The sequence below is a fragment of the Myotis brandtii genome, unplaced genomic scaffold (genome assembly GCF_000412655.1).
Source record: "Myotis brandtii unplaced genomic scaffold, ASM41265v1 scaffold862, whole genome shotgun sequence".
Taxonomy (NCBI): Eukaryota; Metazoa; Chordata; class Mammalia; order Chiroptera; family Vespertilionidae; genus Myotis; species Myotis brandtii.
Window position 1 is genome coordinate 14,939 of NW_005371513.1, and position 15,041 is coordinate 29,979.

The 15,041-nt window shown below is 53.0% G+C and overlaps 1 protein-coding gene across 3 annotated transcripts; it reads right to left on the reverse strand.

The window, feature by feature from the left end:
* Positions 1-6,700: 6,700 nt before the first annotated feature.
* On the reverse strand, positions 6,701-13,911 carry TAL1 (T-cell acute lymphocytic leukemia 1). Of its 3 annotated transcripts, none has more exons than XR_001360338.1 (3): positions 13,657-13,911; positions 9,152-9,821; positions 6,701-8,854 (listed from the first exon to the last, which is right to left on the reverse strand). XR_001360338.1 is itself a non-coding variant. In XM_005884833.2 (2 exons), the coding sequence occupies exons 1-2, from the start codon at positions 13,784-13,786 to the stop codon at positions 9,367-9,369; spliced, it is 585 nt and encodes a 194-aa protein (XP_005884895.1). In that variant the 5' UTR covers positions 13,787-13,911; the 3' UTR covers positions 6,701-9,366. The 3 variants fall into 3 exon arrangements, 1 of the variants encoding a protein (XP_005884895.1); XR_001360339.1 differs by having other exon boundaries at positions 6,701-7,978; positions 8,770-9,821; XM_005884833.2 differs by having other exon boundaries at positions 6,701-9,821.
* Positions 13,912-15,041: the final 1,130 nt, after the last annotated feature.

Genomic DNA, 15,041 nt, shown 5'->3' on the forward strand with positions numbered 1-15,041 from the left:
CATACCCCCAGAGACTGGGAGCCAACAGAGTGAGTGATGGCAGGCTAATCATGGCCCCTTGGGTCTGAGGAGGCCCCTTGTCTCTCTCCGAGGACCCTCCAACAAGGACAAGTGCAGGACAAAAGCATCGCCTCTCCCTCCTCGCCTGCCACTGCCCTCATTAGCATCATACAGAAAACCTGCCAGCTCATGGCAGCCAGGCAACTGGACAGGCCAGCCCAGCTTTGGCAGAGCCCCAACTGAGCAGATGTGGGCCAGGAAGGGTCCTGTGGCCGATCCTGCCCTGCTCCCCAAAAAATAACCAAGCCGGGCAACCACCACCCTGTCCTGCCTGCCTCATAAGCCTCTCCTTACATTGCTGTGTGGTCTGCTGCAGGCAGCAAAGCCAAAGAGAGGTGGAGAAGCTACAATCCCTCAGTGATGGCTCCTAGGGTGATACAATCTGAGGGACTTAGAGACCTCAACATTCCATTGTCATTAGACCCACTGTCAAATCTTAGCATCATAGACCAGGGCAATCGCAGCGTGTTGGGACCTCGTTTAGACTGCTGCTTTAGAACACGCCTTCACCAAACAACAGAATTGCAGCCTCCCAGGACTTCAGCCCTGAGCAGGGCAAGGCAGGTAGCACATCAGAGCTATGAGATCCCAGGCCATCCTGGGCGAGATTGCCTGGGGGCTTGGGGTTGGGAATGCCTGTATCTGTCTGAATCCCACCTATTCAGGGGTAATGGAGAGGGGGCGTGAGAGTGATGGGGAAGCCTGATAGCCCATTGAACACACAGCTCCCAGGGGACAGCTGGAGAGAGGGGCGGAGCGCTCAGAGCAGGAGCCTTGGCCAGCCTGTGTGGGAACAGCCAGAGGGCAGAAGGCCTGGCCCCGGGAGATCCCAACAGAGCCTGGGACCCAGGAGCACCACAGGTCCCAGGCTGCAGAGGGTGAGCTGGGAAGGGCTGCAGACCTTGGGCTTCGGGGGTCTCAGCTGGCTGAGCTGTCACCAGGCAAGGGGTGGGAAAGGGTTTTCCACCCAGGTCCCGTCCCTCCACTGGGTCTCAGAAAGGCAGGGGTCCCGAAGGGGTGGGGGGCTCAGTAATGGGATGGCAGGGGGGGGGCAGGCAGGAAGAAAGGATGTTATTGTCAGATTGCCATCTGCATAATAGACCGAGTCAGGAGGGATTGTGTCTTCTCCAAGAATCAGGGAACAAAATAACAAATAGCCAAACCTCCCGCCCCCAGTGTTGGGCAGCCTCCCATGATTTCCCCTCAGAATGGTCCCGTCCTAAGGGCTGGGACTGTGTGGTCCTTCCCTGAGATCCTGGCAGGGTTCATGGCTCCACCAGCTAGGGGGTGACAGAACTGCCTCCCACATGACCTTGGGTGATTCACTTACTCTCTCTGAGCTCAGTGTTTCCTCGCCTGTAAAATGAGAGTGGTTGTCCCCTCGCAATGGGTTCTTGGGAGATACAGAACGTGAGACCGCAGGACTGAAAGTGCAGTCTTTTGGGATAAGTGCAGTGAGGCTGACCTGTGGTGACCCACATCCTCTTCCCCAGCTACCGGGGTCTGGGATCTGGGGCCTTTGGCCTGGCTCTGCCATACCCTGATCTTCACTGACGATCCACAGAGCATCTCTTCACCCCGGGGGAGTGGCATTTTAATAGGTCTACACACAAGTTCATTCAAATTAAACAAAATAAAATTTTCAGTTCCTCAGCAGCTCTAGCCACTTTCCAAGTGCTCAACAGCTGCCTGCGGTTAGTGACTACCACACAGGGCAGGGCAAATATAGCACATGTCCATCATCACAGAAAGTTCGATTCGACCGCACTGGCTAAAGGGGTGAGAGTGCGGTTTGGGAGTCAGGAGATCTAGGTTCTAGCTCCAGCTTAGCTCGTAGTTCATGCTGAGTTTAGACAAGTCCCTTTGCTTCTCAGAGCCTCAGTCTCCTCATCGGTGCAGCCCATCCCTCACGCTGTGTAAGGCAGGGCACAGTCAATGCTTGATAAGGACCTTTTGATTGATTCTGCCTCCCCACCACTTTGGGTCAGTACCATGTGGACCTGGGGAGACAGTGGAGGCTGAGGGACCCACCTGCCATCCCCAGGCGCCAGCAGTTCACGAAAATACCGTAGAACCTGGAGCTTGTCGGGCAGGCTTCCCTGAGTGTCTCCACTGTCTCCAGGCAGCAAAGCTAGAGCCAGGAGGGCAAGTCCTGCAGGAGGCCCATGTGTATCTTTCCAGGGGCTTACGAAGGCCTGAGTGTAGCCTGAAGATCCCAAACTCATCCCTCCCAAACCCAGCTTAGAGGCCTGGGCAGGGCCTTGGGGAGGAGGCAGCCCGCAGGGGCTGGTTCAAGGGGGAGGGGAGGCGTGGGGAGTCAGAAATGCACTATCAGCACTGCCGTCCTCCCCACTTCCTCTCTTCGAACGGATCACATCCTGTTATTGTGTGGACAGAGAAGGCCAGGAGCTGGGGAGGGAGGCAGGGCTCGGACCAGGCCAGTGGGGAGAGAAAGGAGGAGCCAAAGAGAATGTCGCAGCGGGCAGTGGGTAGCTCCAGCAGCCCTGCCTGACCCCAGGTGGCCTGGGCAGGAGTAGGGTACCCAGCAGGGAGGACCAGTATCCCTGGAGCAACTTGAATTTGCCATTGAGAGAAGATGCTGGGGCTCGGGACAGGCTGTAACTCCCTGCAAAGGCACCTAGAAGAAAGGAAATAGTACCTCCTCCAAGAAGCCTGCCCATCATCCTCTTCAAGCTCCTTCAAGCTGGCCCCCCAGCATTGCCCAGTGTGGGGCAGGCCAGAGGAATCCTTGCTGCTGTGAACGGCTAATGTTCCCACTTCTCCCTCTGCCCCTTTGCTTTCTTCTGCCATTCCCACGTACAGCCCTATCCCAGCCCCATTCCAGCATTGGGTTTAATACGGCTGCTTTCTATGAAACACAAACACCTTCCTTACATATATTATTTTGAAATCCCATGGCAGTCTTGTAGATGGGTGTTAAGATCTTCATTTAACAGACAAGGAAACTAAAGCTCAAAGAGGTTAAATGATTTACCCAAAGTCACACAGCAGGTACAGTAAGTGGCAGCTCTGGGTCTTAAACCCAGGTAAGTCTGACCCAAAGGCTTGGGTCTTCCTGGGGCCCAGCCGCCTTTCCTGCTCAATCCACCTGTGCCCTGGCCTTTCCCTCCTGGAGCTGACAGCACATTGACTGTCCTTACTGCCCAGGAGCCTGTCTTCAAGCTGCACCTGTTGGAGGCAAGCTCTCCAGAACCCACACTGATTGTCGTGGCCCTGGGCAGACGGCTGAGCTGCTGTCTCCCCCATGGCACAGCTCAGGCCTATCTGCTCTAAAGCCGCTAACTCTTTCCCTCCTGGAGCTGACAGCACATCAACTGTCCTTATTGCCCAGGAGCCTGTCTTCAAGCTGCACCTGATGGAGGCAAGCTCTCCAGAACCCACACTGATTGTCATGGCCCTGGGCAGATGGCTGGACCAACTGAGCTGCTGTCTCTCCCGTGGCACAGCTCAGGCCTATCTGCTCTAAAGCCGCTAACTCTCTACTGGGCACTTCTTCTTCTCCTCCTGAGGGGCAGTGAGCACTTTCTCTGGACTCAGACCAGAATTCATTCCTAGGTCCCCTTGATGAAGCCCCCATCCGCTCATTTCCTCCTCTGGGCAATGGAGAGGATGCCCTGGGCCATCTTGACTTAGTCCTTTCCTGACTCTGACTCATGATAACAGAGCCTCTACTGCTGGACACGGTGCCCAGCACAGGGCCTGTTCCCAGCAGGCTGGTCAGAGGTGTTTGCCTGGCTCACATGGGCCATAGGCCAGAGGGATGTCCTGGATGTTGGGGGACTATTCACCGTTTTGCAAGCAGGAAGGGGGTAGTGGGCAGCATGAGGAGGCAGGCGGCAATGAGCAGACCAGATAAACAGCCTCCTCATCTTCATCACCCCCCACCTCTCCCCATCCAGGTCCAATATGATATCCAGGCTACTGGTGTGTCTAGCCTGAGAAAACTCACACCCTGCCTCCTACTCCCCCTACCAACAAAAGCAGCCCAAGGCCCTCTGCCACCCCAGGGGTAGAGCTGTCCACCAGCCCCCTTTACCAGCCCAGGACCAAGGTGTTGGGGGAGGGGGAAATGGAGCAGGCATTTTTGTAGAAATGACCCTGTCTCCCACCCATCCACCTCCCCTCACTTTTTCATTTCATGTTGCCCTCAAAACCGCACTAGAATATTCCATACAGGGTAATAGTCAGCGAATGTTGAAAGGGACCTGGGCCAGATCTGACATAGGGCACCAGAGAGGAAGAGCCAAGTCAGATATGGTTTTGCCCTCATGAGCTTGGGTTTGAATCAGGAAGCAGACAAGTGGACAAACAGCAGACACATAGAGGGAAGGAGAGCCTGTGGGGACACATAGGAAGTGGCTGACCCCATAAACGCTCCTGGGTGGTGAGGACAAGTTAACCAAATGAAAGGAGGGCAGGAGCAGAGGATGGGTAGAAACAAAAAGTGCAAAAACTGGACAGCTATAAAGAGAAAAAATTGCAGTGTGGAACAGAAAGGATAGGACAATAGGAGCAAAGAGAATGAAGGGCAGAGTGGTGAAGGGAGGCTGGAAAGATCAGCAGGCCATTCAGGCATGACCCCTGGTGTGGTCCCTTCCCTGCAGTGGGCACAGGTTGTCCTGGGAGGCAGAAAGCCTGGTCCTGCCCTGCCTGCCACAGCTGTCATTGTTTATGGGACATGTGAGCCTGGGAAGACTCCTTTCCCCTCTGGACCTCCATCTCCCATGTGGAGGTATGGACGCTAGCCCAGACGATCCCCGGGGCCTGGGCAGCCTGGGGACTCCACAGCTTCATAGTCTCCTCCTTGGTGCCACAGAGCTGATGGGCTCTTCCTGGCCTCTGTAGACATGGACAGCCTCTCCCACTCCCGGGAAAGGACCTTCTGGAAATGGGTGTTCTTTCATGACAGCCAGGCTGCTGCCTCTACCCCTCCCCGTGACAGACCCTGTTCTCACTAAAGTCATCAGCAGCCTCCACATTGCCAAATCCAGGCAACACTTCAGGCCTTTCTTTGCTTGACTTCTCAGAGGCATGGGGCTTGGTTAATCCCACATACATATTTGCTTTAGCTTCTGAACCACCACCTCTCCCAGTGTCCTCCCACCTCTCTCACTGCTGTGTCAGCCTCTGTCTGTCTCTGATCCTTTCGTCATGCTGCTCCTCGGGCTTATGAGCACAGGTCAGGCGCTGGGTCCCGGGCCACCCACCACTGCCACCACCACGACCCGCTGATCTCCCTGCCCCTGAGCTCAGTCTCACCATCCCAGCTGCCTGGGGACCTCCTAGCCCTGGGCTAGGGAGAGACACACAGTCTTCCAAACCCAAAGAGCTTCCCTGCAGGCCAGAGGATGATCCCAAGTACTGTTGTGCTTTTGCCCTCAAAGCTACAGTTGGAAACACCCAGGACAGGGTGGTCAAGATCCAAACCTGGCGGGATGAGATAAGCTCACCCAAAGGAGCTGTGGGCACCTTGAGTTCCCTTCTTGGCACATTTCTTTTCCTTAATACTAATCACCTTCCAACTTACCATATAATTAACACATTTGTGATGGGTGTGTGTGTGTGTGTGTGTTTACTGTCTCCTTGCTAGAATTTAAGCTACGCAAGGGATCTTTGTTTTCTTCACTACTGGATCCCCAAGACCTAGAACAATACCCAGCACATTAAAGGTGCTCGCTAAATATTTGCTAAAAGAATATAATAAAGGAGGATTGGTACTTCATTGGAAATGCCCGCCTGACCTACTGAAGATCCAACAGTCCACGTGTAGAGGCCTCCCAATAACCCAGAGTCCCGCCTCTGAATGTCATTCCCATCCCTAAGCCTCCACTCACTACCCCCAAAGCCTCAACCACCTTCCCTGAGCCCCATGTGAGAGACCTGTACCCCTCAATCCTCAAGAGCCAGGCATTAGAGCTGTAGCCTCAACTGAGCCATCAGGGAACCTGGGAGCCTACCTTGGTGAGACTTGAATCTGTCCTGAACCTACGATAAAAGCAACTGCCCACCCACAGGAGCTGAACCCGACACAGAGTGCAATATCCATGGGGCCACCCTTGGTGGAAAGCATGGGTGCAAAATGCTGAGAAGGGGGAAAAGAATGGAAACCCTACTGAGGAAGCCTCAGGGAGGGGGGATTCCCCCTCAGAGGACAGCTGAGTCCTGGAGGTCCCCATTTCAGGAGAGACAGGTTCTTGCCATACCTTTCCTTTTAATGTCCCAACTCTCAGGCCTAGGGTGCAACATGCAAGCACAGAGTCCAATCCCCTTTGTAAAACTTTTATTTAGAAATCTTCCCAATATATCCTTATATATACACACACATCGTCACCACATGGGTTTTGTAGCTAGAGTCACACGCCCACAGTGTTGGCCTCTGGGCTGTACAAAGGTCAGGTACCTGGAGCGATTACTCCTCTTCTGCAGAAAAATGCAGAGACCAACGTAATTCATCAGTTCATCACGTACAGTACAACATTGACGGAAAGTGCTGGGCCCGCCCACAGGAACACTGCACTATGTACATGGGCAGGGGCAAGCCTTCGGCAGGGGCCACGTACCATTGGCATCACAAGTACGACCAGACCACCCCCAAAGGCCGAGATAGTTGTCGGCTGACTACAGATTCTGTGCCCTTGGTTTTGTTTTTGAAAAAAAGACAAAGGTTGTACCATCTTGTCGTTTGCCACTACAAATAAAAGAATATACATTTTTCTTAAAAGATGGGAGTCCCCCATCATTTTTATTCTCATGTTTTTAAACCTTCCCATGTTTTCCCTTTTGTACAGATATTATTCTTGGAATGTTGCCATTTCTTCATGGGTGAGGAGGAGGCAGGGGAGGGAGAGGGTATGATGGGGTGAAGGGTTGGAAATGAAAATAAAGTATGGATCTTCTCTAGTTCTTACAAAAACCTAAAGCCTTGTGCTTCCCTACCCAGGACTGTGGTAAGTGGTTGCATTACATTTTACATATTCTGCCCATGTTGCCATATCTCTTATCCATTCTCATTCCTGTACCTTGCCTTGGAATGAGCCAGACATGAGGTCAATTATGAGAAACGAGAACAATCTAGATAACTCAGGCAAAAGTGGGTTAGAACCTAAATTATCCCAAGCTGTGTAGTCAGGCAGCCTGGCCCACTGCCTAGGCCCTGAACTCAGGGTTGGAAACCCCACCTCAGGTTTAAGAGGAAACGAGTTCTTTATGGTCTCAGAACGCTTCTACTTTCATGTCCATTCAGTCCTAGGAGCAGAGAGCCAGGGTATTGATGGGAAACTGACACTTAGAGATAACTTGTGAGAGAAAAGGGAGCCAGAAGCTTGAGTTCCTGACAGAATGTGTGATCCATCTCCTAAACCCATCCACCTATCCGCACTGTGGCCCCAAGTCAAATTAACCCACCGGGAAGCAAGCACAGCCTTAGGACAGGTGTTCCCTCTTTACAGATGGGATGCCTCACAGGAGCTGTTCATTAAAATGTGATTTTGGCTGACATGAGATAGACAGAGAGCGACAAGGGTTAACCATAGTGCTCCCATCCTCACAACTTAAAAGGAAAGGGAGGGGAGCAGGGGTCATTCCCTGTCTGCAAATGGCTGTACCCAAGGCCCCATCACAGTGAGGGCAAGGCCTGAGCTGAAACCCAAAACATGTGAAGATCTTCCACATGGCCATGGACAGGGCCGGGCCATAGGATCATTCCCCTCTGACCTCAAGGCAGAGCCTGGTGGGAGACGGCTGGGGTGACTTGAGGATACAATGACAGGTATGAAGGACTTGTGTGCAGTTTGTTCCATGGGCTTGAAATGCGGGTCACAGGCAGGTCTAGCCTTAAGAAAACCACACCCCGACACTTGGATTGACACAGGAGATCAACGAGGGGCGGTGGTCCACTCTACAAAAGGATTCTTCACTTACAAAAGGACTTGCAGTAGTATTTCTTTAAAAGATTAAGGATAAGGATTTGATTTACAAAAATGTCATGTACAACTTTTGGAGGGGGGCACTCCCATTGCATTAAGCTAGCCTCCCATTCACACCCGTGATGACTGAAAGTTACATGGTCAAAGGTGTTTAAGATTCTGCTCAATGAATGTGCATCCATTCGGGTCTCAGCTGGGGCCTGGTCTCTGACTGCATTACCATGTCCTAGAAGTGGAGCTGGATCCTGGGTCATATCTACCTAAAGATCCCACCAACAATTGAAGTAAAAAAGAAAAAATAAATCCCAAGTGCCAGGGAAAAAAAAATCCCAAATGCCAGGAATTCCTAGGACAGAGTGTGTGCTCAGTTCCACTCAGAACACCGACCAGACCATTAGCTAACAGACATCCTGCAGCAGGGCGGGACCTCTGAGCATCTTGGAGAATGCACAGATGGGGCTCCCATCTCCTCTCAGCACCAACACATGCCCATCCATCAGCACACTGGCATCTGCTCACCGCTGGAACAGTGATGAGTAGCTCTGAGACACTACCAGGATTGGAAGCCCACGAGCCCCAAATAGCATTTGCTCAATTCCCTCTAACAATTTTTTTCCTTCTCTGCCTTCACCCAAAGCCCAAAGGACATGCTCACAGCTGCAGACTCAGTCCCCACAGCCACAAGGATTAGGAAGGCAAATTTCAGTGGGGAGAAAGCAAAACTTCGGTCCCCTGGCTTTTCTGCCCCTCTGGCCCAGCTAACCCGGAGCAGGTGGTCCACCAGCCGTCTTCTTCAACCAGGCCCTGAAGAAGGCACCTTGAGGCTTGACTCTGCAGCAGTTGGCAAGCTGAATGGACCAACATGGGCCTGGGTGAAGATGGGGCTTGGGAAATGGGCAGCTATTGGGTACCTATATATTTGGGTAGAGTGGCTAGCAAAGCCACCCCAGCCAGCTTAGGAGGGGGCTAAAGGCAAGGCAGAGATTGCTGAATGCCTCAGGTGAGAGATGACAACCCCAGGTCTCAGCAAAGACAGGGCTCCCAAGCTCCAGGCCAAAAGCAGCGCCACTCAAGCCTCTTACATGAGAAGTCTTAGGGATTTGGGGAAGGGGCAAGACCGTGCCGTCTTCATAAAAAGTACCTACCACTTTGCTCCATTTTTCTGTTCTCCTACTGAGGCAGGAAGTGAAAAGCCAGCCCCAGGGCAGTTTGGGCTTCCCAAAGTTCAGGCATCAAGGAAAGTTCATCAAGTCCATTGCCTACTTCAGAGCTACCCAGTCTTTGCCCACCTGCCTTGAAGCCCACAGTCCCAGCGGCCTGAGGGCACCCTCCTGGCTGGCCCAGGATGGTCCCAGGCCCATCACCGAGGGCCCGCTCCCTCAGTGGCGGGCAGCATGGCAGGATGGAGGCTGCGGGCTGTGTGCTTGGGTGCAGGCTCTTCAGTGTAGCTGTCCGGGCTGGCTGCCCCATCCAGGGAGCTGCCACAGCTGGAGTTAGGGGACAGCACATCCTGCAGGAGATCATCTGGAGGTGCACCACCGCCTCCCCCTCCACCTCCTCCGCCAGCCCCCACCATGGGGTCCTTGCCAGGCTTAGCCCTCTGGGTGCCCTCTTCTTCCTGGTCATTGAGCAGCTTGGCCAGGAAGTTGATGTACTTCATGGCCAGGCGGAGAATCTCATTCTTACTGAGCTTCTTGTCTGGGGGATGTGTGGGGATCAGCTTGCGGAGCTCAGCAAAGGCCCCATTCACATTCTGCTGCCGCCATCGCTCCCGGCTGTTGGTGAAGATGCGCCTTACAACTTTGGTATGGGGACCTGGAGGACAAGGGGACAAGGGTTAGGAGAATGGGTTGGAAATCTACCAAGGATCTTCTCCTATGGGGAAGCAGAAAAAAAACATTTATTGGGAAACTTGGGAAACCTACAATACCTTCTTTCCTTTTACTTAGAAAACTCTTACTCATCCTTCAAAACCCAGTTCATCTCAAGCCCTCCAGAGAGATCTAACCAACCACCACAGCCTTACAAATCCCTGGATCTCCATTACTCTTAATCATTGTTGTATGCTTCTATGCTTATCTCTCTGTACTGTGAGACATTGAGGACAAGGACCACATATTCATTCATTTACTTGTACCAAGAGGCCATATTGCACTAGTTACAAAGACAAACTCTGGAGCCAGACTTTCTGGGTTCAATTCCTGACTATTACTCACTAGATAGTGACTCTGAGAAAGTTATTTAAACTCTCTGCCTTAGCTTCATCATCTGTAAAATGGAGATAATACTAATCACTCAAGAATAAAATTATCACATGGATCTAACAACTAACACAGGGAAAATACTTAAGACAATACCAACCTCAGATTAAACATTTGGTCAATACATGTTAGCTATTATTATCTGTGCATCAGTTATTTCCTAACAACCAGGCAGTAGGCCTAGCACTAAGGAATAATGCTGAACAAACCAGACATAGTGACTGCCCTCCTGGGGCTTACCTTTTAATGGGGCTGACAGATGGTGAACAAGAAGCAAACAGATAAACAGACAGGAGGCTGGATGTAAATAAAAGACAGAAAGGAGCTACCGTGCTTAGTTGAGTTGGTTGGGGGCAGCCTTTTGGAGGGGGTGACATCTATAAGATGAGAACTTAAGGCTGAAGAAGAGCCAGCCAGGCGTGGGAAGAGAGAATGGCATGTGGAAAGGCCCTGAGCTAAAACAAAAAAACAAAACAAAAAATGGCTGAAGTGGGTGAGATCTGAGTAGGCTAAGTTCAATTCCTAGGGCCCTGCAGTAAGGTGTGGGGATTTTTATTGTAAAGGTGATAGAAAGCACAGAATAAGGGTTTAGTAAAATGTCTGCTGACTGATCATGCTGGCAGGTAAGGAAATGGAGGAGAGAGAAGAGAACAGAAGGAAAAGGACTTACCCTGCAGGCTCTCTCCCCCCTGAGAGGAGTGGAGAGACAGCCATGCACAGGCTCAGCCTGAAGCTCTAGGCAGGCAGCTGGGGGCTGCCTCAGTCTCTCCATGTCTACAATGCACTGATTATATGCACTGATCAATATTCACTGTGTTTGTGTACTAAGACTTGCAGAGCAGTGACAGACACCAGCATGCATGTATCTGGCACCTATGGTGTGCAAAGCACTGTGCTATGTCCAAGCCTGACCTGGGATTTCCAAAGCCAGGGAAGACAGAGGTGGGCCCTGCCAGTGCTCCTGAGCTCCTGGGCCGTGGCTGCTTCCTCCCCAACACAGAGCTGGGGCCCAGCAGTCCTCAGGAAGCTCTGCACACTGGAGGAACTGCCAGTACTGGCCTATTGGTTCGTTCTCTTCCTATGATCCTTGGAACCAGACCTCGGAATGTGGAAACTTGGGTAGGGGAGAAGAAGAAAGGAAAAGTCAAGACATCACCTAAGACCTACTTCTCATTTCACAGCTAAGGAGCCTGGGGCCAGGACAGAGGAGGACTTGCCTCCAAGGTCAGTCTATGACCCAGCTTGTCCATGCCAACACTTTCTGCTTGATCATCTCTCTCCTACGCGTGTGTGTGTGTGTGTGTGTGTGTGTGTGTGTGTGTGTGTGTGAGAGAGATGATCAAGCAGAAAGTGTTGGCATGGACACACACACACACACACACACACGTTTTCCCAGGGAGGGTCACTCATTCTCCGCCACAGTGCCTCTGAAGCTCTTTCCAAACCCCAACAGGCCCCAGCCCAGCTGGCTCTGCCAAAGGCCAGACCAGACCCAGGCTGGGAAGAACACAGCACACCTGCTGGGCAGTCCTACTGTAGGTGCCTCAGAGGAAATAACTTGCTGTTCTCAGCCTCCAGGCCAGGTGGAGAGGAATCCCTCAGCTGTGGCACAGGGAGAACCAGCCCCTGCTCTGTGACTAATGCTGGCTGATCTTGAGGGAGCTCCTAGGTGTGTGGGGGAGGTGGGTACGTATGGCTGCTGTCACAGTTAGAGCTAGACAGGCCCCAGAAAGAGCGCCTACCCCGAGCAGGCCCTAAAAACACTTTACCCCATTGCTGAAGGAGCTCCTAGGTGTGTGGGGGAGGTGGGTACATTATGGTTGCTGTCACAGTTCGAGCTAGACAGGCCCCAGAAAGAGCGGCTACCCCGAGCAGGCCCTAAAAACACTTTACCCCATTGTGTACTTTCAATAATGTGAGGAAGCTATTATTCTCCCCACTTTACAAATGAGGAAACTGAGAACCAGAGAAGTTCAGCAACAGGAACCACATCAAATCCTGACTTTAGACCTTGTACATAACCCTTTTTAGTTAAATTTCTGATTTCAAAGTCCATGGAGTTATCCTGCACCCTCATGAACCTCCCCTTCACCCTCATTTCTGTTTATCCTTCCAAGAGAACTACCCACCTCTTCACACCTTCCTCTTTCCTCAGAATGTCCATCCTGTATGCCCTCTTTCTCTCTCTGGCCAGTCACTGAATAGGTGCTCAGTAAATATTGGTAACATATGGGTAATGGCTTCCCTAATCCTCCTGCACTCCCCCCAAACCCTTGCCCCCTTCCCATCTCCTTCCTTTCCTCTGTGCCTAGTTTCCCCGTGCTTCTGTCCTTTGTAGAAAATGCCACTTTCCTGGGGAACTTCAGGCCTGGTCCAGGCTACTTCCTATTTGGCATACCTACCATCCCTCTCTAACCTAGCAGCACTGACACCCCATGACTCTTCCCTCTTGGCCCTATACCCCTGCGCCCCAGGCTGGTTGGGTCTTTTGAGGTCTGTTCCTTGTCCAGACTCTAGCCTCTCTCCTCTCCAGAAGACCACAGTGGGCTCCCCTCCAGAAGCTCCCGCCCAATACCCATCCCTCCCACCTGCCCCTTGCATAAATCTCAGCCTGGCTCCAAGGCCTCAGGTGCCGTTCCTTCAGGAGCCCAGGCTCCAGCCAGGCTGAGCACTGGGAGCTCCAGTGATTCCCTCCACATCCCTAGGCTCTAAAGAGCCTGCTCTCCTGCCTCCTGGTGCTGGGCCCCATCTGCACATCAAGGTCAACCTTGGGAAGAGGGAAGGAGTCTTCTAAATTTCCCACTCATTTAACCCCCTCCCCCAAGTTCAGAGCCAAAGGTTACTTGGGCAGTGTGTAATAGCAGGGCTAGGGCCCTTCTGGGGAAGCAAGGGGCAGTGTAGAATCTATAATGTCAGGAAGGGAACTCCAGGTCTCAGCCCTGAGTGTGGAACAAGGGACAAGAGGGTCCCACAATGTAGGGACTTGGAAGGAGACCCCTGCAGGTGCAATTCCAGGCTAGGAGCAAAAGCCAGACTCTAGACTGAAGAGATCTTGGAAGGAAGTGCAGGGAGTCCCTGAGGTTAGTGCTTAGTGTGGGAGCACCTTGTGTTTCTGCCCTTCCCCGGGATCCTTGCCAAGTGTAGGAATGGAGCTAGAGTGGGGACTGCAACTGACCCTTAGAGGCTTGGGCTAAATGTCACATGTCTTCACTCCCATGTCCTCTCTTCTCGAATCCCAGCTCAGCTGCAAGGCAACTTCCAGCAGTTTGGGGTCCCAAGATAGCCTGCCCATCCACGTGAGACACCTAGGAGTAGTCCCCATGATCCCTCCTTCAGGAGGCGCTAACCAGCATGAGGGGCAAATAGCAAAGGTGGAGGCAGAGACTCACCATCAGTAATCTCCATCTCATAAGGGGAGGGTCTCCTCTTCACTCGGTTGTTGGTGGCAAACATAGGGAAGGCATCTGGCTCCCCAAAGAACCCACTGTGGGAAGGAGCAGGCAGGTCACAAGATAACATTTAGGGTGGACATGAGACAGAGGCTCCTTAGCAATCCCCCTGCATGTCCTTGAGCCCCTCACCCTTGGAAAAACAAGGGCATCCCTGGTCCCTTCATACCTGAATTGGGAATAGAAGAAGCATGAAACACGAACACGCGCGCGCGCGCGCACACACACACACACACACACACACAGAATCAGAGGTGAACATATGGAACAAACACAAAAATGAACACACACAAACCCCACAGAGAGACACACTCTCCTCCCCAAATACAAGCCACACAATCCACAGACAACCTCCACTTTCAAACAGGTGCTCACACAGGCAGACATGGCCTTCACACTTGGTGGTGTGCAACTCCAGCACCACAAAAGGGCACACTGCTCCCTCCCTCCAACCTCCCCCCACCTTCATCCTGGCCCCATGGGGCCTGTGGACAGACAACAGACAGGAAACCCTGACTCACCGCCCCCCCTCCAATGCCCACTTTGGGCTCTCTGTAGCTTCTCTCTGGAGTCTCCTGCAGACTCATTGACTGTATCCCTGTATCATCTGCCTATCTCCATCCCAATCCTGCCTCCCTTTCTCCACCTTCTCAGTGGCCTCAGCAGGGAAATGGACTCCCTCGTGACAAGGGGTGGAAAGCTTGGGGCCAGAGACCACAGCTAGGGGCAGAGGGGCTGGGGAGGGGAGGAAGGGATCCACTCCCCAAACAGACTGTCCCCCTTTTACATACGTCCCCCTATTTCCCCTATTGACCTCTTCTCGCCCGCGCCTGCCCCGCCCTCCCGCCCCCCAAGGCCTTCACCACCTGTGTCCGGACCCTAGAGCAGAGATTCAGAGGCAGAGGAGGGAGCCCACTCCCCATCACCCCCAGATCCTGTCCCAGAAGGCTGCCGCTTCCAGAAGAATTTCACAGTGAAGCACATTCAGACACACTCTTGCCTGGCACTCACGTTCACGGGACTCCCTCCGGCCATCCCTTCCCTCCCAACCACACAGCACACGGCACTTCTGCTCTTCTGCTCTGCTTGCACCCAGCCACATGCCTGCACTCTCCCTCCTCGGCTTACCACACCCAGGCGCTCCGCAGTCACAAGGCACCCCCACATCTGCCCGCACACGCGCTTCCACACGAGCTCACAGCGGGCTCATTTCTCACTCGCACCCGGGGCTTCTCGGCTTTGACGCCCATGAGTTTAGAACACCCCCCTCTCTTCTCGCGCTCCAGCCCAGCATCCCCGAGGTGCACACGGGGAGCCCCGGGGCC